The sequence below is a fragment of the Oryza brachyantha genome, chromosome 5 (assembly GCF_000231095.2).
Source record: "Oryza brachyantha chromosome 5, ObraRS2, whole genome shotgun sequence".
NCBI lineage: Eukaryota > Viridiplantae > Streptophyta > Magnoliopsida > Poales > Poaceae > Oryza > Oryza brachyantha.
The window spans coordinates 17,154,228-17,175,321 of NC_023167.2; the positions used below are offsets into that span (position 1 = coordinate 17,154,228).

The 21,094-nt window shown below is 44.3% G+C and overlaps 4 protein-coding genes across 5 annotated transcripts; 1 reads left to right on the forward strand and 3 right to left on the reverse strand.

The window, feature by feature from the left end:
• Window positions 1-79: 79 nt before the first annotated feature.
• LOC102708522 (periodic tryptophan protein 2) lies at window positions 80-5,305 on the reverse strand. The gene is made up of 8 exons (XM_006654594.3): window positions 3,997-5,305; window positions 3,374-3,625; window positions 3,191-3,283; window positions 2,645-3,016; window positions 1,471-1,815; window positions 1,149-1,376; window positions 866-1,062; window positions 80-754 (listed from the first exon to the last, which is right to left on the reverse strand). Exons 1-7 carry the CDS (start codon window positions 5,200-5,202, stop codon window positions 892-894), a joined length of 2,667 nt encoding a protein of 888 aa, XP_006654657.1. The 5' UTR covers window positions 5,203-5,305; the 3' UTR covers window positions 80-754; window positions 866-891.
• An 892-nt stretch (window positions 5,306-6,197) lies between these two features.
• Window positions 6,198-9,617, reverse strand: LOC102708800 (chaperone protein ClpB1). The gene is made up of 5 exons (XM_006654595.3): window positions 8,283-9,617; window positions 7,372-8,176; window positions 6,996-7,275; window positions 6,695-6,892; window positions 6,198-6,596 (listed from the first exon to the last, which is right to left on the reverse strand). Exons 1-5 carry the CDS (start codon window positions 9,436-9,438, stop codon window positions 6,291-6,293), a joined length of 2,745 nt encoding a protein of 914 aa, XP_006654658.2. The 5' UTR covers window positions 9,439-9,617; the 3' UTR covers window positions 6,198-6,290.
• A 432-nt stretch (window positions 9,618-10,049) lies between these two features.
• LOC102709080 (probable transcriptional regulatory protein At2g25830) lies at window positions 10,050-14,243 on the forward strand. 2 transcript variants are annotated; one of them, XM_015837658.2, is made up of 7 exons: window positions 10,050-10,194; window positions 10,282-10,406; window positions 11,424-11,485; window positions 12,185-12,341; window positions 12,548-12,852; window positions 13,211-13,331; window positions 13,744-14,243. In XM_015837658.2, exons 1-7 carry the CDS (start codon window positions 10,101-10,103, stop codon window positions 13,834-13,836), a joined length of 957 nt encoding a protein of 318 aa, XP_015693144.1. In that variant the 5' UTR covers window positions 10,050-10,100; the 3' UTR covers window positions 13,837-14,243. The 2 variants fall into 2 exon arrangements, with proteins under 2 accessions (XP_015693144.1, XP_006654659.2); XM_006654596.3 differs by having other exon boundaries at window positions 10,291-10,406.
• A 197-nt stretch (window positions 14,244-14,440) lies between these two features.
• Window positions 14,441-20,220, reverse strand: LOC102709366 (dolichyl-diphosphooligosaccharide--protein glycosyltransferase subunit STT3A). Its single transcript, XM_006654597.3, has 23 exons — window positions 20,007-20,220; window positions 19,803-19,865; window positions 19,484-19,539; window positions 19,302-19,373; window positions 19,117-19,222; window positions 18,970-19,020; window positions 18,412-18,507; window positions 18,272-18,331; window positions 18,088-18,201; window positions 17,880-17,966; window positions 17,597-17,700; window positions 17,318-17,413; window positions 16,916-17,036; window positions 16,754-16,834; window positions 16,523-16,654; window positions 16,150-16,401; window positions 15,911-16,054; window positions 15,658-15,844; window positions 15,481-15,578; window positions 15,272-15,351; window positions 15,093-15,180; window positions 14,914-15,003; window positions 14,441-14,829 (listed from the first exon to the last, which is right to left on the reverse strand). Exons 1-23 carry the CDS (start codon window positions 20,133-20,135, stop codon window positions 14,773-14,775), a joined length of 2,364 nt encoding a protein of 787 aa, XP_006654660.2. The 5' UTR covers window positions 20,136-20,220; the 3' UTR covers window positions 14,441-14,772.
• Window positions 20,221-21,094: the final 874 nt, after the last annotated feature.

Consider the following 21,094-nt stretch of genomic DNA (forward strand, 5'->3'; position numbering starts at 1 on the left):
AGAAATACAAATAAATAATTTAATTATTATAAATTTACAAGACACTTATAAATATATGTTTTTTAACAGAAAACGCACTATTTAGGAGTTGGGAGGGGGTCAACGAAAATCCTTAAAGTCATCGTTACAACGAACGCAGCCGAGTAATGCGTATATTAGCACATTCATGTAAACCAGATGGAACATAGATCAGTCGTCCAAGCTGACAAACTACTCCATTTCACATTTCTTCATAAAATAAAATATAAAAAGTATTGAGAAACTCCCAAGCACCCCATGCTCCTAACACGCAATTCGTATTTCTTGGCTTGTTTGTAACAGAACTGGGTGAGAAAATTTGCAGACAGGGATACACAGCCCCCCATGAAGGAACTCCCAGGTACTCCATACTCTCCTAGACACAATTTGTATTCCTTGGATTGGTTGTAACAAAACTCAGTGAGAAAGCTGCAGTCAGCGGTACACACATCATCCATGATGCAACAAGCAAAATTTCCCCAGGCAAAGATAGCTGGAATGCTGGATATTCAGGTTCGAAGAGAGGGCTCATCCTTTGGGCCAAAACGCAGCACAACTGCCTGATGAAGCCTCAGGTCGAGTTGCGTGGGAATGAAGGGTGTTCTTTAGCCGACTTATGCGTTGAAGCTTTGTAGCGTGTACTGCAGCCCGGAGAATGTAATTGAGCAACACCACATCTAGCCGCTGGTGCCTGATGATGTGATGCTCAGGGAACACCTTGGCGCAAATCTATCCACTGCAATAACGTAAAACATTTCCATCAATATTGTTTCGTGAGATTTGATAAGCAATTTCTTATCATCTTTTTGTGACACTTAAAAATGTAATGATCGGCAAAAATACTCACAATGTCAGCCTCGCTCAACCCTAAATCTAATTCTTTGTCCCAGCAGAGCACAGATACTTCAACATGTACTCGTTAGAAGAACAAGTGTCGGCCAAATCCTGATGTATTCTTGTTACAGACTTTTGCAGCGACTTCAGAGCAGGAAGCAAGGCTCTGGAGTTTTGTTGAATATTGTTTCCGTGAACCTTACATAGCTCCTGTTACAAAAGTTTTAGAATTAGATTAATCTTGCATTTCCATCAAATCATCAGCTCCAACAAAAATAAAGCAAAAAAAATGGCACCTGAGACCAAAGGAGGATAAATTCTAGATGGGGACAACTTTCCAAGAGGTCAGCAAATGCTTCAATCAATCTCTGAAGATACTTCAAGGGTGTTGATGAGCAAATTGCTCGTACATTAGATGGATCCACAGAAAAAATGCACCTCTTAATCAAGGGGTCTTCATTTAACCGGAGGCTGAGTAGGAGGGCTCTCTGCTGTTGGTTTTCTGCAATAGCTTCTTCCACTTTCTATAGAATCACCAAGTGCAAAATTTTATTTTTCAATTTGATCAGCATAATTGGGGAAGGGATAATGAAGTATGATAGAACATATGCAAAATACCTCAGGGGTAACATCAATGTCAAGATCTGTTGGATCAAAAATAAAAGAATCATCAACAGAGTACAATAGAACACCATCAGTGGTTGCTGCAGCAAAAGATCTTCCTGTTGGGGCAAATTTCACGCATTTTGTCCGAGCTATGGGCCTTCCACCATTTGCCATGGATCCAGGTAAACCAAGCCCCAAGTTGCCTCTTGCTTGTTGATCGATCCCCTCCTCAACATCACTATCCTCATCATCAATTAGATCTAGAGCACCAGCATCAGTCATCTTTTTAGAGTTCAGAAAGTCAAGAACTCCATCCAATGAAAGATTGCGGGTGATCCGGAACCTACGCAAGAGCACCTACACAAGATGGATATGTAAAAACAATTATACCCATACAAAAAATTGTGGACAAATATACCAAAAACTAAACATATCTCAATGAGGACACGTGGTAAGAAGTTTTAAGTTTGAGTTATAGACATATGTTTTAGAAATTACCATAGAAAAAGTTTCAGGTGACAATACAGATGCAGTCAGCTATTAACACATTGAAATTTGATAGTGATATCTCTGTCAGACATGGTGGATTGTAGAAAAATAAGAACAAGTTTCACAAAACTACTTTGATCAAATTATCGCAAAACTACAGATGTAAGGTTATGTATCACAAAACTATAGATTTAGTACTAAATTTCTCAGGAAACTACAGATTTAAGGTCTTGTATCAAAGTAGTGCAGGTTTTAGAGTTCCACTATTGTCTTTGTTTTAAGTTACAACAGTTGTAATTTTGTGAAAAAATTGGTGTTAAATTTGTAGTTTTGTGATACACACCCTTAAATTTGTAGTTTTTTTGATAGTTTGATCAAGCTATCTGTAGTTTTGTAAAATTTACTCAAAAAGATAACAATAATAATAATGAACAAATAGAAACTGTAAGGTCATTCCAAGGTAGAGAGCTACTAAAATCCACAAAAATAAATCATAGTACAGACTACAGAGCGGGGAAATCCAGATCAATTAACAAGATACAAACACTGTATAGCACTTAAGTAGTTAATGATGATACAATTGTACAGTACACTGTACACATGTTAAAAAAAGGATGCAACTCTAAAATTATATATGAAAATGATGCTGTGGGTATATGCTAAAAGGTTGTTATTGCCACAAGAAAGCTTTCCTGACCTGTTCTCCAATATCATACATACATATATATTTGCTGTTTCCTCCCGCTAAAATATAAGTCCCATCAGCAGAATAGCACAGCGTTGTGAAGTACTTTCCTATACTTGTATTAGCTGCAGATCTTCTGTCAGTCATGAGACGACCCCCAGCAATATCCCTGCGGCCTTCAATTGTATACATTAGCAAGCCATCAAAAGGATCCCAAAAATGGATTAAGCCATCTAATGTGCTGCATGCTATCTGTCTTCCATCAGGCCGATAAGCTAAAGTAAGAACATCATGTGAATGTTGAAAAGTTTCCACTGCACCCTTGCTCTCAAATACGTCCCAAAGGCGAACAGTTTTGTCCCATGACGATGAAGCCAAAATAGCCTACCAGAAAGAATTGTAGTTAATGTTTCTGTGGGTTTAAACAACATATAGAGCAAAAAGTTCAGCAGACTGAACAAAAAGAGCTTGTGTGCCAGTGTTTGTGCTAAAGTGGTTTTTAGTTGGTACTTTTTGACAGGAAATAAAACAGGACTAGAATAAGACATGCTCTCTTACATTGATTGGTGAAAACATTAGACCATGAACTGGTCCTTGGTGTCCACTGAGTATATCCAACAAACGACCAGTCTTCATTGACCAAACAAATATCTGCATGAAGATAAATTGGCAGTCAAAAAATAAGAGGGAAGAATATACCACAAAAAAACTGCCAGAAAAAGGTTGACTGCATATAGACACCTCAAATGAATCAAGTGTTCCAGCACATATTACTTCTCCACTCTGATCTGCCGTTAAAGAAACAAATTGCCTAGGTGATGCAGTAGTAAATGTCTTGAAGTTCCGATAGCGGAACAGATCCCATGCTCGAATAGTCCCATCAAGGGAGGCACTGAGAAGAGCATGATTGTTGGCCATAAAATGAACTGCTGTAACAGCATTTGTATGCTCTGAAAATGTTATGAAACAAAACCCAGAGGAGACTGTCCAGACCTGCAGTACATCATCAGTGATATGTATCAAACTCAGAGCGCAGTATACTGGTATTAAAATAGCAGGTCATAAATATATAAAAAATACCACTTTTTGGTTGTTATGCTATCAATAGACAACTAGGCACTAATCTTCAGTTGACATAAATAGGCTTCACATAAGTAGTAGCTAAAAGCAGCAGAGCAACTTCTTTCTACTATCCACATAAAAATGGTGAATTAATCTCTATTTTGGATATCTCAACGTCAAAGCTAAAAGTGCTGGCTATTACAGTGTATTTCATTTTTAATCACATAAAAAATAAGTTTTCTCCACAGCCAACCAGAATAAGAGTATAATCACAAGTGCAAGTGTCAATGCTTGCAACATACCTTGACTTTGTTATCATCAGCTCCGGTGGCCAGTAACTGAGAATCTGGCGAGTATGCAATGCAGTTCACATCAAAGTAGTGCCCCTGCTGCTTCAAAATGTAGCTCTCTGATCGCCACTCCCATACTAGTAATTGCCCAAGTTTGGCACATCCAAAAACCAACCAATTCCCCAAACTGTTGAATATAGCAGTAGTGATCTTCTCCCTTGATATTGACAGCAAGTGGAGGCACACAAAGTCTGGCATCTGGTACAGACCAAATACACCATTAGAGAAACCAACCACAACCATGTCAAGCTCCCTATGGTAATCACAGGATGTTAACTTAGCCGGTGACTGCATGAAGAAATCCTTCTTCTGCAGTTCCCATTTGGCAAAATGCAGTGGAGTAGTGTCCGGCTCTTCCAATTCTCCCAAACTCTTCCTTTTCCTGCTCCCACCGTCCAATTCAGGCAGGTCACCTTCCAATTCAGGCTCGTCATTCTGTACTGCTTCCTGCTCTGGCGTCCCGGGTGAAGGTGGAGGTGAATCATCACTTCCCTCCACCAAATTCCATGTAAAAATAGCTCCATCCTTGGAAATTGTGTAAGTCCCGTTGACTCTCCCTGTCTTCTTATCTGTGGCGAAGAAGGCACCAACTACAGCTGCGCGGTGGCCAACGAAGAGGAATGGTTTGCCTCCAAGGCCTTTCTTAACAGGCAAGAGGCGGGCCGTGAGGTCCTTGCAGGAGGCGAGTAGGAACGCGGAGTCAGGAGACCAGTCGAAGGCGGTGACTCCGGCGGCGAAGCCAGGGAAGGTGCGGAGCAGGTGGAAAGGGAAGAACTCCTTGCGGAAAGCGGGCGAGCGCCAGATCTGGACGAGCTTACCGACGGCGACGGCGATGAGCTTGCCGTCGGGGCTGAAGCGGACGGCGGAGGGGGCGGACTTGAAAGTGATCCGGTGGAGGACGGCCCGGCGGCCGAGGTTCGCGTAGAGCGCGCGCCCGGCGTCGTCCACGGAGAGGAGGAAGTCGCCCGAGGGGGAGACGGCGAGGCGGGTGATGTTGGAGGAGGACTCGAAGGGGAGCGTGAGGGAGGAGGAGGCGGAGAGGTCGGTGGACGCGACGCGGTTGCCGACCGCGGAGAGGAGGACGGAGGAGTCCCCGGCGAAGACGGCGTCGCCGCCGCGGTACGGCGCGCCGAGGAGGTTCTGGAAGCGGTAGTTCATGGCGGGAGAGGGGGGGTGGGGCGCGGGGTGGCTAGGGTTTTGCGGAGGCGGGGAGGAGGAGGACGACGACGACCACGGGAGGGTTTAAGTGGGTTCTGATTTTGGGCCTATTTAATGGGCCGAATGGTTTTGTTTCATTTGGTTCTATCAAAAGTGTGCTCCCCAAATCCCAATCATGCTTATGTTCATGCGCTTGTTCCCGTCTCTTCCTTTTTCTTTTGAATACGCAAGGGTAAGGGGATTGAGGTTTCAATAACAGAACACAAAGGGAATGTCTTGCAGTGAGAATCGTTAAAGTTCAGGTTAAATTTCGACATACTTTCATTATGAGTTGCCGACCTGCTTGGCAGTGCTAAGCAGTAACAAACGTTTTTCCTCGGATTCCCTTGCAAACCGACACCCATTGACCCAGTCTTTCTCTGTAAAGAGACCTAATATTTTTATTTTTCTTATACTTATAGTCTGAAATTTTTAATCTTAATTTTAAAACTGATTTTATATGATTTTAGTTTATTTTTATTTTACTATAAGAATATATATACAAACGTTTTATTTATAAACTATTTGTAAATGAGATTTTTTTTAAAAAAATGAGAATTAGTTTGGTGAATCAAAAACCTATTTCAAATTTTCTATATACCATTTGACTTTCTTTTTTAAAAAAACTGACCCCCTTATTCTGTCCAAAGTCGAATCCATAATCCACATGTGCCCAGTCATTGCCGGGCAACTCATGAACAACAGGGGCTCAACTTGTTTTGCTAACGTTATCATCATACCATGTGAAATAACAGAACTGGCATATGCACAATCTTAACCAAGTTTCCAACTTTCCATATACACTTCTCCTTCTTAAGTTCATCGGAAGTACACTCGAAAGATGTTTCTTTAGCAAAACTCCTTCACATAAACTCTTCCAACAGACTATCTCAACGGCCACAGTGCCACACCACGGCTCAATGTACACACACTTATTCAGCGGTGGAGAGACGCACACACACACCACACACCACACAGCTCGGCGCTCCTCTCTGCCCGGGCGCTTCCCGCGCGACACGACGCACACGGACGCGCGGGCGCGGCACGTCTTACTCTTCGTCCATGCCGTCCTCGTCGCCGTCATCCATGATCTTCATCTTCTTCACCGCCTGCGCGGCGTCGCTCCTGGTGGCGCCGCCGTTGGGCACCTGGATGAGGATGTCCGACCTCTGGCCCGTCTCGGCGTTCACCAGCCCGCCGCGGTGGTCCACCTTGTAGTCCAGCTCGTCCTTCTGCGGCGCCGCGTCGATGTACACCGTGCAGTTCTCGTCGATCTCCTCCTGGATCAGCATCTTGGACAGCTGCGTCACCACCCTCTTCTCGATCCATCTCCTGATCGGCCTCGCACCAAACACCTGTGCCATGATCACAGCAAGTACCGAGTTAGCATCAGAATTCTTGGAAAAAAGAACTTAAATCGACGGGTGAGACGAGGATGGATGCTGTCACATACCGGGTCGTAAGAGAGAGACAGGATGACGTCCAATGCGGCGTCGGTGACGGCCAGGGCGATGCCCCTCTCGGCGAGCCGGACGGCGACGTCCCTCATCTGGAGACGGGCGACCTTCCTGAGTTGCTCGTGGGACAGGGGATCGAATATCACAATCTCGTCGAGGCGGTTCAGGAGCTCAGGACGGAAGTGCCGCCTCACCTGCACAGAAATTAAGCCAATCCGATTCAGCATCGCGTTGCGATTGCAATCAACAGCTTCGAGCAATGAATCAATCAATAGTTGTGGAAGAAAAATTTCGTACCTCCTGCATGACAAGGTCACGAGCAACCTTCATGGAGTTCTTGCCGACCATGCCGGCGAGGAGGTGCTCGGCGCCGAGGTTGGAGGTCATGATGATCACGGTGTTCCTGAAGTCCACCGTCCTGCCTTGCCCGTCGGTCAGCCTCCCGTCGTCGAGAACCTGGAGCAGAGTGTTGAACACCGCGACGTGCGCCTTCTCGACCTCGTCGAAGAGGATCACGCTGTATGGCCGCCGCCGCACTTGCTCCGTCAGCTGTCCACCTTCCTCATGGCCGACGTAGCTTCATTCAGAGAAGAATTCCCAAGTCAGCATCCAAAATTCGGTTGTATGAACAGCGAAACCAAGTAATCAACATTGGGATTGTGATGCTACTTACCCAGGTGGGGCTCCGATGAGGCGAGCGACGGAGTGCTGCTCCATGTATTCGGACATGTCGATGCGGACAAGCAGGTTCTCGTCGTCGAACAGCTGCTCGGCGAGGGCCTTGGCGAGCTCCGTCTTGCCGACGCCGGTCGGACCAAGGAAGAGGAACGAGCCGGTGGGCTGCTGTGGCCGGCCAAGTCCGGCACGCGACCTCAGCACCGCCTCCGCGACGGCGTTCACGGCCTCCGACTGCCCAACCACCCTCTGGTGCAGCCTGTCAGCGAGGCCGACCAGCCTCTCCTTGTCGTTCTGGCCGAGTCGGGTCACCGGGATGCCGGTCCAGCGGCTCACCACCTCGGCGATCTGCTCGGGGCCGACGGTCTCGGTGAGCATCAGGTTCTCCCCTGTCTCGTTCTCGAGCCTCGCAATGGCGACGTCGATCTCCTGGAGGGCGCCGTACTTGAGGTCGGCTACGCGGGCCAGGTCCATCCGGCGCTCCGCCTCCTGCAGCGTGAACTGGAGCTCCTCGCGCCGCTGCTTCAGCTTCCTGATCTCGTCGATCCTCTCCTTCTCCTTCCTGTACTTCATCGTCAGTGGCTGCAGCTTGTCCCTCAAATCGTCCAGCTCTTTCTTGACCTCAAGCAGCCGGGCCTTGCTTGCCTTGTCCTTCTCCTTCTCGAGCGCGTGGAGCTCGACCTCCAGCTGAATCCTCTTCCTCTCGAGGTTGTCGATCTCCTCCGGCTGGCTGTCGAGCTGAACCCTCACGTTCGCGCAGGCCTCGTCGACCAGGTCGATGGCTTTGTCAGGCAGGTGGCGTCCTGATTTACAGAGCAAAAATGGCAGAGGAATGTGAGCTCGAGCTCGATAATGAATAGTGCACCATAATGCAGGTTGGCAATGGCAAGAACGGCTGGAGCTACTTACCCATGATGTATCTCGACGAGAGCTGCGCGGCGACGACGAGCGCGCGGTCCTGTATCCTCACACCATGGTGGCCCTCGTACTTCTCCTTGAGGCCTCGCAGAATGCTGATGGTGTCTGGGACGCTCGGCTCGGCGACATACACCTGCTGGAATCGCCTCTCGAACGCGGCGTCCTTCTCGACGTACTTGCGGTACTCCTCCAGCGTCGTGGCGCCGATGCACCGGAGCTGGCCCCTCGCGAGCATTGGCTTGAACAGGTTGGCCGCATCCATGGACCCTTCCGTCCTCCCGGCGCCGAGGACGAGGTGTATCTCGTCGATGAAGAGGATCACCTTGCCCTCGGCCTCCTCCACCTCCTGGAGCACGGCCTTGAGCCGTTCTTCGAACTCGCCGCGATACTTGGCGCCGGCGACGAGCGCGCCCATGTCGAGCGCGATGAGGCGGACGTCGAGGAGGTTGCTGGGCACGTCCCCGCGCACGATGCGCTGCGCGAGACCCTCGACGACGGCCGTCTTGCCCACGCCGGGCTCGCCAATGAGGACGGGGTTGTTCTTCGTGCGGCGCGACAGGATGCGCACGACGCGGCGGATCTCCTCGTCGCGACCAATGACGGGATCGAGCTTACCGGCCTGCTCGACGAGGTCGCGGCCGTACGTCTTGAGCGCCTGGAAGTTGGTGTCGCCGGACGCGGACTCCACCTTGCGGCCCTCCGCCCCACGGAGCTTCTCGAGCTCGGCGCGCACCCGCCCCGCGGACACGCCGGCCTCCTTGAGGCAGTCGGAGAGTTGCGAGTCCTCCAGAAGCCCCAGCAGCAGCTGGTCGACGGCGAGGTGGGAGTCCCCGCGCTTCTTCTGCGCGGACTGCGCGCGGCGAATGACCTTAATCAAAGCCGTGGACGCTGGCACGGTGTCCGGCGGCGGCGACTGCGACGGGAGCTTCTTGAGCGCCCCGCTCACCACCCTCTCGAACGAGTCCGGCGCGCCGGCATCCCCGCCGGACGCTTGCGACACAGCCTGCCGAAGGATCCCGCCCTTGTCCGCCGCCAGCGCTGCCGCCAGGTGCAGCGGGGTCAGCTGCGCGTGGCCCGCCTCCGACGCCATCTCGTGCGCCGCGACGAGCGCCTCGTTGGTCTTGTGCGTGAAGTTGTCCGGATTCATGGCTGACGCCGCTCCTCGCACCAATCCAACAGCTACCTACACCAATCAAATCTCAAAATCCTCTCAGGTTTCCTTGAATGCGCGTGGGAAGAATTGCCTTGCGTTTGATCTGAACTGTGGCCGTAGACGGCAGAGAGCGATGAGCATATGAAGGCGGCGGTAGATTGTTCGGCGGGAGTCTAGAAGGGATCGGAAAACACCCGACGCGAGCAGCGCGAAGAGGACGAGAAGCGGCGAGACGGTGCGCGAATATTCTAGTGACATGTGGGGCCCGGAGAGCGCCTTCCGCCGTTGGATCTGAGGAGCACGTCACCGATGGGAGACGCGTGTACCCGCCACGGGGATGCGGTGGCTCGAGCCTGTGGGTCCCACGAGTCATGACTCATAGCATGGTGGTGAGTCAAGTCAGATGATCAGATCTGGCTCGTGATAGCTGACACTTCAGTCCTACGAGGATGACACGTGTCGGGCCACCTGTCCCCAAGGGGGAGTACCAGCGTACGGTCGATCCAACGGCTGAGGGAAGAGGGCGTGGAGAGATCTGAGCCGTCCCCAGCTAATCCCACCCAGATCCAGCGTCGCCTTCGCCGCCTCCTGCCCGCACCGCCGGAAGCGGCAATTCGTCGAGCACCTGCTGCGCGCGCTCTTCCGTGGCCGCCGCCATGGCGTCCGCCGCGCGGGCTCTGGGCGCGCTCCTCCACAAGGCCTCGTCGCTGTCCTCCGCCTCAGCTCTCAGGAGCGCCGCCGTCCTCCATGGTAACTCTTCCGTTCCGTCCTCGCTCACTGGTCTTCAGTCCCCACGGATCCAGCTCTCTCTTCTGATTACTAAATATATTATGTTAGTGTGTTCAGGGAGAGGCTCCGTTGGCAGAGCCAGTTTGTTCCAGATGCTCGCGGCGAAGCGGAGGATTTCGACGTTCCAGCCGCTCTGCATGGGACGGCGCTCCTGCAAGATCGCCGGAAGGAAGGTGATATGTGCTTAGTGCTTTGCTATTTTGCTCCGCATCATGAAAACACTAGTAATTATGCAATCTTTCACTGGCTCTAGCTATGGGTGAAAATAAAATTGTATAGAGTTTTGAGCTAAAATTTTTAAGAATTAAATAGGGTTGTGAAAGAACCAAGGGCCCTGACCCATTACCACCCCTAGCTCTAGCATCTATTTTGATTAACAGTGCAAGCTAATGTAGTAATGATCTTATGTTTTACTTGTCTCTGGATTTTGCAATGCTGTTAAAATGGTATATATTTCCATGCAAATTCCTTAGAGCATCACCAGCAGATTGGCCAAATTTTATCCCTGAAATTTTGTTTGTGTGAATCCTAAACAGAATTTAACATGTGAACAAATGTATCCCTCGGAGAGGCTGGCTAAAATTGAATCCCTAAACATAAAAAAAGGGCCCATACCTATCTACCATCACAAATCAGTTTATTAATTGAGGCGGTAATAATATCTAGGAATTTGCAACGAAAACATGGTATATCTACTAGAGGACCATGAAAAAAAAAATGTCTGACTATCTATAGTCAACTAATTGCATGCCACAGGGAATGGTTGAAGCCATACCCAATCCAAAAAGGATGTTATCCAAACGCATCTCAAGTATTTGTAGTCAAACCTGACCTGCTCACCCTTTTGCTTTTCCAGCAATATGTACATATCTAAGTAACTGTCGTAGTAGCAGTGACCTGGAATTGGGAGTGCCGGAGTGAGCATTGCTCCCAACTTGTGGAGACTGACTTTACTGGGGAAGGGACCTCCAATTCTTGGGAGGATGGTTAGAAGATCTGTTGGAAAGATATTTTTACCTAAAACCCCCTAATTTTGGGGATTTAGAGAAGTTTAGGGGAACTGTTGGGCATGCTCTTAATATGGAATGGTCAAAATAAATTCATACATAAATCATATTCACTTATTGCTGAATGCTGTCATCTTTAACCTATTAAAATATAATCTTACACCAGTTGTTTCTTTGGCTCAGGATGCTCAGAATTTGAAAAAGATGAAGCGCAATAGCAAAATCGGAAAAGAAATCGTTGCTGCGTAGGTGTCTTTGGACTCTTGATCTTTCATTGCCTGCAAATATCTTTTCCTAGCTTGATATAGTAGTCTGGTAGTTTATACTTTCCAGAGTATAGGGTTTACTCCATATAGTATTTAGACAGAATACGGCATCTAGGCATGTTATCAAACTGCAAGAGAGATGGAGTCTTGTTAGCCTCAAGTTCAGTCGGTTCCTAATTTGCAAAGACAGGATTGACTACAAGCAATTCTATACCTTACTGACAAACGAAAGGAGAACTGAATGCTATTACTAGCAAGTCTGTAGTTTATTGAAGAAGGAAAAGTTCTACTGACACTAACCTTACTATTCCGTAGCCTAAGAAACAATAGCACAAGCATTACTCTTCAACTTCATCACATTCACGTATGGTTTTTCTTCTGATTTGTCTCTCTATGTCTTCATTGAATAGCACTGTAGCATTGTAATTAGTATCTGGCTAGAGATGTCGCTGTTCTTCTTTGCATTTGATTGTTACCCTCTTTAATGGCTATGAGATAGAACACCAGTAACTCCCTGAAGGAGATGGATATTATTAAGGTATTAGGTTTCTAGTATTCTGTTTTGAAGTTTAAATGGCATAGCAAAATCAAGCATCAGATTTTATGTCAATATTTCTAGCATCAGAGTTATCATCAATGATTTTAGCTAACCTGACTCTTTGCATGGAAATCATGCAGCATCAAGAAAGGTGGCCCAAGTCCTTCATCAAACACAGCTTTAGCAGCGATATTGGAGAAAGCGAGGGAACTTGATATTCCCAAAGAAATCATGGAGCGTAACATAAAAAGGGCTTCAGAAAAGGGCCAAGATACTTACACAGAAAAGGTTTACGAGGTAAAATTCTCTGTCAATAGTTTGACATAATACGTTTGTCATTGCATTCATTTAGGCAATATGCTAAATGATGACACACATCTAAGGGCAATTCCTATTTACAATAACAAATAATTGTTGTCTGGGTTGAGGGTGCTGCTCATTTTGTTTCTTTTCTTTTAAATAAATCCAAATACATTGTCATGTGTGATGTATTTTCCCCCCAGGTATATGGTTTTGGTGGAGTAGGTATGGTTGTTGAGGTCCTTACAGATAAAATTACAAGATCTATTGCGGATATAAGAAATGTCGTAAAGGACTGTGGAGCAAAATTGGCTGATCCTGGATCTGTTACATTCAGATTCAGACAAGCTCGTGTGGTGAACATCAAAGTCACTGATGCTGATAAAGACCAACTGCTCTCTGTTGCTTTGGATGCTGGCGCTGATGATGTCATTGAGCCAAATTTTGATGAAGATGATGACGACGACAACGATGACAATGACGACTCCTCAGAAGATGTTTCAGAAAGGTATTGACTCGTGTTCAGTTGCAAATGTTTCCATTTGATTTTATGTGTTAACCAATGGATATCTTGGAAATTTTAAATTCTAATCCATTAAATTTGATGTCTTATACATTACAAATGGTAGAAGATACCGCATATCAGAGTAGCTATGTTATAAGTCACAGAACCATAAGCAAATGAAATAGCTATATGTACTTAACTTGGCTGCATTTTCATAGCATTGTTAAGTCGGTTCTCCGGATAGTGTTCGGATGTCATGTGATATTACTGTTGATTTACCATTTTTTCCTCTTAGTCACAAACTTTTATTCAGATATTCTATGATACATCTGCTATTTTGTCGTTGCTCTTTACTCTCCAGGTTTTACAAGATAGTTACTACGTCAGAAAATTATCCTGTTGTGCTATCGAAGCTACAAGAGGAAGGACTAAAATTTGAAACTGATAATGGCTATGAACTTCTGCCTCTGAACCCAATTGAGGTACGCAGTTTTCCCTTTCTCATTGTCACGTCTGCAGGAGTTAATGAATTAATGCTATCATACATTTCTGTCAAATCTTCGGTTTCATCCAAACTCCCAACAAGATATTGATTAGCAACCTGTTTCATGGTAGTCGTCAATCTGTTTCAACTATTAACAGAATCTTACAAAAATTATTAGTAGTCACTTTGCATTTAGCCATCTACCATACCGTCCGATCAAATTTTATTAGACCCTGAGTGAGATTTTCCAACCTATACGTCTAGCTTAGCAGAATGTAAGGATGCGAAAGCAACACATCATGTGACCAGCATGTATCTTTTCTTTTCCATGATGCTGTTAATTTTATAATTTCAAGGAGCTTCCTATATCTAGTAAAATTCTGACACTGTCCATCTCTTCGTCATTGTAGGCAGATGACGAGGCCATGGAACTAAACAAGGTCCTAGTGTCTAAGTTGCTTGAGCTTGATGATGTTGATGCTGTCTATACAGACCAAAGGTGACTCTTCATGATCCATGAGCCTAACACCCAGACAGCTCGACGCCGACGGTTGTGTTACACCGTGGGTTGGCAGATTCATATCATCGTGTGACAGTATCAGCTGGTGGCGTAAACCATCGATGGAACTGGTTTAGTTGTAGCCAATTTATTTTTGCCAAAATTGAAGTTGATACGGCATTTTTATGTAATTACATTGCACTCGCATCCCACACTCCCAAACTCAGAGCATTACATTTTTTTCATGTATCTTCATCCCAGTTTCTCTTGATAAAAGAATACGATAACCCCGACCATGTCATGATATTTGGTCTTGATGAGCACTGTAACAAAAAAAAAATCGTTTCGCTACTTTGAAACGGCACGATTTGACGGGATGGGAGAAACTCCACACAAATTTCTTTTGCTCTCCTCATTAATGTATAAATATTACATCCATCAGCTTCGCGTTATAAGATCGTTATAAGATGTTCTAACATTTCTTAACATTTCTTAAATTTATATGGATGCAAATAAATCTAAACATATAAAACATATTCATAATCCACATGTAGGACAAAAACAAAACGGGGTATATAAAAACAGTAACACTACCGCAACAAGCCAGCAATCACAATCATGGCCATGTTATCATTTTTCCAAATCACGTTTCTCGTTGTAATGTACGCCCGCCAAAACATCCTCAGTGCAAAATGAGTAAAAGACACCAAACTGCATATCGCGGACAATTGGGCCAAAACGCTTACAGCAGTCTATCAAAAATTTCTTCAGCACTCTTGCTGGTCCCAAAAACATATTAGGGGTGTCAAATACTGAGTGCAATGACGCAGCAGTCTCTAATCCTAGGTCTGTGATTTTCTAGTTCTTTTGAGCTTAGTGTAGTTGAGCTAGCAAAAGTAAATTCCAAGCAACTACGTAGCCTTTTGTCATTTACTCATTTTTATTGCCATGGGTTCTTCTTTCGGCCTGCCACATTCGTTGAGCTAGCTTTGGAACCCTACAGAAAAGCAATCACACAAGGTCAAATGTGTTCCAAGTGATCAGAATAGGGGTATGAAAATTAATAAACTTCCAGACTTACAGATTTCAACTTCTTCAACTTGCCTCGAACCCTGTTCTTTTGAGGTTTCAATTTATATATACGGACCATCCAGTGGTGGGTCGTGAAAACCTTTGTTCAGAAGAACGATAGGTAAACAACTAGCAAACAAAAGATGAAAACAAACTGAAAAGTTGGAAATAAGAGTAACATCACACTACCTCCTCAAAATGTGTCAGTTTAAAATGCTTCTTTCCTATTTCATATCCTCTTACTCTATCAAAGCCTTTGCCATCAGTCTCAACGAACCTACAGAAAATAAAGAAAAACATGCAAATATCAAACAAACGTGCATAGTGATGCCACCTAAATTTGATCTACTGAATTCTGTTTGTCAAACCTGTAATAGCAAAGCTTGTACATGAGGCAATTCAGCATAGTTGGAGTGCCTTGAGCATCAACCCGATAGTTACCATCCCTCTGCCAGTAAAATAACACGAGAAATCAGAACAGTTAATCAAACTCATAAATATTTTACTATTTCTGTTCTTTTTCCTTATGCTACAAAAATGATGTGAAGGCACCATCCCCAAAAGTTTCACCACTCACTAGATAATCAGGTTCCTTGATGTGAGGGAATACACCACCTCCTATGCGAACCATCCAAAGGAACTTGTTAATATCATCGCTAGGGTAGCCAACAAGCCCTGTAAAGGAAATACTAAACGTCAGGGATCTGGGGCCACTAGTGACAGATTTATTTTAAAGACGCCATAGAGCATCAACCTCCAAATACAACAAGAACATATTTGACATCTAAAGAATTGAAGATTTCCCAAGCTGCTTTTTCAGGGGATGACATCGCCGTTCCAACTGTTGCTATGTGAGTATTGTTCCAGGTATTATTGTCTACAATCACAGTCCTGTTGGCCATTGCAGTTGTTTGATAACCATAATCCCACCAGGATGCAACCTGCAGTGGACTGTCTTGTCAGGAAAAAACAGAGCACTTAGCAATAGAGGACAAGGATGAGTGTACCTTGTCATCAACATCTGTGTTATGGCTGAGCCATGCATAAGCTTCACGGAAATCATCAAAAACATGCAATCCATCGCGTGAACGAGAAGTCAACACAATTGAAGGAGCTGAGTACGCCTCAGCTGCTGCCCACACACAATGGACCTACAAAATGCATTTCATAAAGTACCTCCTTATATACAAAGAGATCACTTCTGCTATGACTATTCATTCCGTAAGACTAAGAATATTTAACTTACCACATAGAAACCACCTAACACGATCAGCAACAAAATGCCCAAAACAGATGCCTCCATAGGAAGTACCAGAAGCTTCTTTTCCTTTTTTGGTTTTACAGGAACACTTTCAGCCACTTCCTTTTCCTTCTTGCGGTTTTTCTTTGATGGTTTTTCCTTCAAGGCTGTTTCGGTTTTTTCAGACCTAGTCTCATTTTTCGCTGAATTTGTAGAGGCAGTGCTAGCACTAGAACTCTCTGTGCTACTATCCCCTGACTTAAGTTTCAGACAAAACAGATTGTCAATAAACTTGTTCAGGATGAAGCCAAGTAATTATGTTCTAACAGAGTAAAGAAAAACAATGAAAAGTGAAAGCCAATGAAGAAAGCAACCGTACAGCAGCAGGGCTGTCATCAAATAATTTTGATAGCTGGTATTTAACAGATCGTGTGAGGACGTCAAAAGCCTCAGAGAGAGCAATTCCTGATAAAATACATGCAGCAGGAGCAAGGACAAGCATAAGCCGCACCTAAAAGACAGTATATGTAAAGAAAGTTAATAAATAAATACTAAATGAACATAGCTTTATAGATAATAGTTGCTTTTATTACAATACACGCATTCTTACCATTACTCCAGAAAAATACACTGCAGTGACCAAGTACAAGACCACAAAGGAACTTGCATCAGATAAAGGCAAGAAGCACGACTGTTGACATGTCAATATTGACTAGTTAGAACAAATACTTATAAGCTAATTTAACTCAGATTGAAAATGTATACTGCTTACAATGATCCCAGCAGGAATCAAGAAGGCCAACACATTGATATCCATAAAATAGGAGGGCCAGGTAGGGGGTTGATGTTCGCTGACACTAGCAATAATGGGAATGTACTTGCTTGCATAGGTTCTGTCAAAAGAAGCAGGAATAAATGTGAAGCTATGATACAGAAAGAGGAAGAAAATAAAGTCCAACAGCACATTGTAATATACTCCATTCAGAAAATCATACTCCATTCAGAAAATCATGCATAAAAAAGAATGATTTCCTTTGTTTAAAACAGTAAGCATCAAAAGTGGGCATTGTTTTGTCAGCTGGTGAAAACTTAGTAGTATTTCAAATAACAGTGCCCAGTCAAGAATGGAAAAATAACAAAATATTTAACATTTTCCATGGAAAAAAAAACTTACGGATCAAGTAGACTCAAACTGCGCCCACTCCATCCCTTTGTGGGGCTAGATGCCACCAAAGCGATGAGTATAGCTACAACTGCAAAACAAACAGCCCTGGAGGAAGGATCTTGATATTAGCATATGCTGGTTAAGATACTGTTTCAAAGTTTTTTAAAAAAAGGAAAAGAAATGTTTAAATTCTGATGGATAGGTGGTGATTATGGTCCCAAGGAATTAACAAGAAATGCAATGTCTAGTTTCTCATGCACCTGACAATAGATAAAGCCAGAGACTTACAAGCCAACTGTTATGACAAGGGTCATAGCTACTTTGAACAGTCTGGGAGTCAGAAGTCCTTTTACATAATACACAAGAGCAACCACATGTAGGATTATGAACACCTGCAATCAAAGTATACTACTATCATCAATGAAAATGGCTTATAGCAATTTTCTTCAATGAAGTTAGGAGAGAGAAAGTTCACTGGTTATTTATTTTAATAGGGTACAATGAGTAAATGATTTGAATGAACAAAATTCCACAAGGAATAGGAGTGCAATAAGCCAATGAATGTATATACCAGAAATGATGCAAAGTGTTCAGATGTCATCACTGCATTAAAACCAACAACAGGTACTAAGGCTGCCAGAAGAGTTCCCAGTATAACCTGCAAAATGATGAATTAACTGATCAGGTCAGTTTCCAGACAAACAGTATCATCGAAATGTTTCTCATTTTATTTTGTTTGTTCAAATTGAAGAAACAAAAGGATGATCTTATGCACTTACGAGGGGAGCATAAGCAATGTAAAGCCGTGAAGAATAACGACCAGTTACAATGCACAACAGTACATGAATTGGAATAAGGTTAATGATGAATGTGTAGCCTCCCCAAGAACAGACCTGGACAAGGTTATTGTTTGATTAGAAAGGACATTTGGAAACATGGGTTCATCAAAATATCTGATATTACCATGTAAAAATATGAGAGAGCATTGAGTGTTGCATAAAAGAGTGATCCTGTGTTCAATGTCTGCATATCATTTAAGAAGAACAGGTCAGTTCATAATGATATGTTAAAGAGGAAACAAAAAACAACCAATGCACCATTACCTTGACATATAAATAAAATGTGAATATCAATGCAAATATTGCTACAGCTTCATTATCATAGCTTCCTGCGACGGATCTTGAGATGTATGAGGGGACCTATAATAAATTAAAATAAATGGAACTTCTATAAAAATGCAAATGGACATTGGGGCAAAAATAACAGAAGATTATGTAACATAATTAAATATTCCAAACCCAAATGACTGGTGAATTCAACCAATCTCTCCTAGATAGTGGCAATAGATGTCAAACCGTACCAGAATTTTTCTAGTGCCAATACAACACAGTTTCAACTTTTTAGCAGCATCCAGCAAGTTTAGACATATTAAACTAGCATTAATAAATCAACAGTAATAGACAACGAATTTTTTTTTCTCCTTATCCTTTGTTAAAGCTGAAACCACCTAACAATCTCTAAACTGGTCCCAAAAAACTCTGAAATTTCATTATTACTATGCCAGTGGAATGTGAAAAACAATACAGATCCAGTTAAGTCAAATACTTAGTAATCTTTAATGATAAATAATGCCTAGAAGGAAATCCAAAAGTGCAGTTTACCATTGCCAAAATGGCTGCTGCCATCAATCCAGCCCCAGTGCCCTTAGCTTCCTGTTGAAGGTAAAAGGTAATTAGCACAAATTTTTGTACGAGTCAATTAGTGTGAGAACTCATGTTTCTGAGAGAGAGAGAGAGAGAGAGAAACACCTTTGTTAATAGGTAAGTAGCCCAGGAAGCATTTGCCGAGAAAATTGGAGCAGTGAACACACACACAGTCTCTACTGACAGTGGAATGTTCAGAGAATTTAGCAACCTGTAAAACCAATCAAATATGTCAGACACACCTGCAGTACTTATGAAGAGCATACGAGTGATTTCTTTTGATTACATACCACCAAATGGTTCCAGCTGTCAATGTCAAGCCAGGGTACACAGTACCACCAATCACACGGCCAAGGGGGTACCTAAAACAGAAGCAACAGCAACAGAAATCAACCAAGTATGCATATTACTCATTCTATTTTGCATCATAATTACACTATACTAATTGATTCATCTGACTTGAGGCTCTTACCATGTCCTGTCATCAAACCAGTTCCAGAACTCGTAAATCCCATTCTTCGACAAAAACTGTAATAGGTAAGGTGCAAATTTTAGATCAGAGGCAATCCACAACTGATTCCAGCAAGTATGTCTTTCTCCAATGTAACCATCTGGGCAGTACTACAACTAATCGTCCAACAATAAACAAAAATCTACTGCAAAACCCAAAACCCACTAACACCAGCACTCAGATTTTCCACATAACACTGCAGTTCCCTATGTGCGAGCAGAATTCCTCCTACTTCACAAAAAAAAAATCACACAGAATAGACGGAACCTCGCAATCTAACCTGAGTGACGCGGAAGTTGAAGTAGGGGTCGAACTCGTGGATCACGCTCTCGTACTTGATCACCTGCGGCACAAAACGATATAAAAAAAACGAATGGCCGTTCAGGAATGCACAATTCCGGAAACGCGCGAGACGAGCAGCGAATCGAGATCTGGCTGCGCGTGGCGTGGGGGCCGGGCGGGGCCGGGGCGGATCAGATCTTACGGAGAAGAGGCGGATCGAGAAGGCGAGGACGCCGATGAGGAGGAGGGTGAAGGCGCACAGCACGCCCCCGAAGGCGTTGCGGAGGCGGCTGCCGCCGGCGGCGGCCGTGGAGGACTCGGGCTCCGCCATTGCGGCCGAGTCGTGGTCGTGGGCTCGAGGCTGTGCGTGCGGTGTGTGGGGAGGGAGGGAGTGGGGCGGAGACGAAGGGAAGACCTCGCGATCGTTGTTGCAGCGCTAGGACTTTCGCGGGAAGGACCCTGGAGATTACCGTATTGTTAGAACAGTCCTATGGAATCCCTTCTTTAGTCGATGCTTCTTTCGTAAAATCATATCACCTCAATCATTTTTAACATTTGGATGATCTATCAAGAGTGTAAATTACATATCTTCTCACCATACAACCCAATCATTTATAACTTATAAGTAATTGATAAAGTCACAAAAACATATAAACACATAAAAATATATATATTATCTAAGAAAAAAAATTTAGAACTCATATCTACTGTATTATTACACGATTCTTTCACAGATGGTATCTATCTAGTTGGGAAAATAAACCTGTCCTTTTTTTTTTGTCGTGATCAAATCTTTATCTCTACTATTATAAAAATTAGTATTGATTCTGTCAGGTTTTTGTTTGTCCACAGTCCATGTCGACTCCAGGCCGATGGTCTTTCGTCAGTCCATGGGCCACGTTGCCTCTGGGCCGATAGCCCCATTGCTCCAGGCCGTAGTCGCGCCCGCCAAGCCAACGCCCGTCCGCGCGCTCGCGTAGGCCGACTTCGGCCGCGTTCGGCCCCGTGTTAGTTGAATATCTCTCGTTTTTCGCGCCCAGATTTTTCGAACTCGTATTTTTTATAAAAATTTTTGTATAAAAAATTGTATTAATATATTTTATATTTTTAATAATTAATAATTAATTAATCATGTACTAATTTATTACTATGTTTTTCGTGTCGGGGTAAGTTAACCTAACTGCGCTCAAACGAGTGCCGCCGAAATCATCTATATAATTCCAGGTCGAGTTGCCTGTGTGATTACCTACAAAGGATTTTTCCGGTCATCCGTTCTGTTTCACTGACATA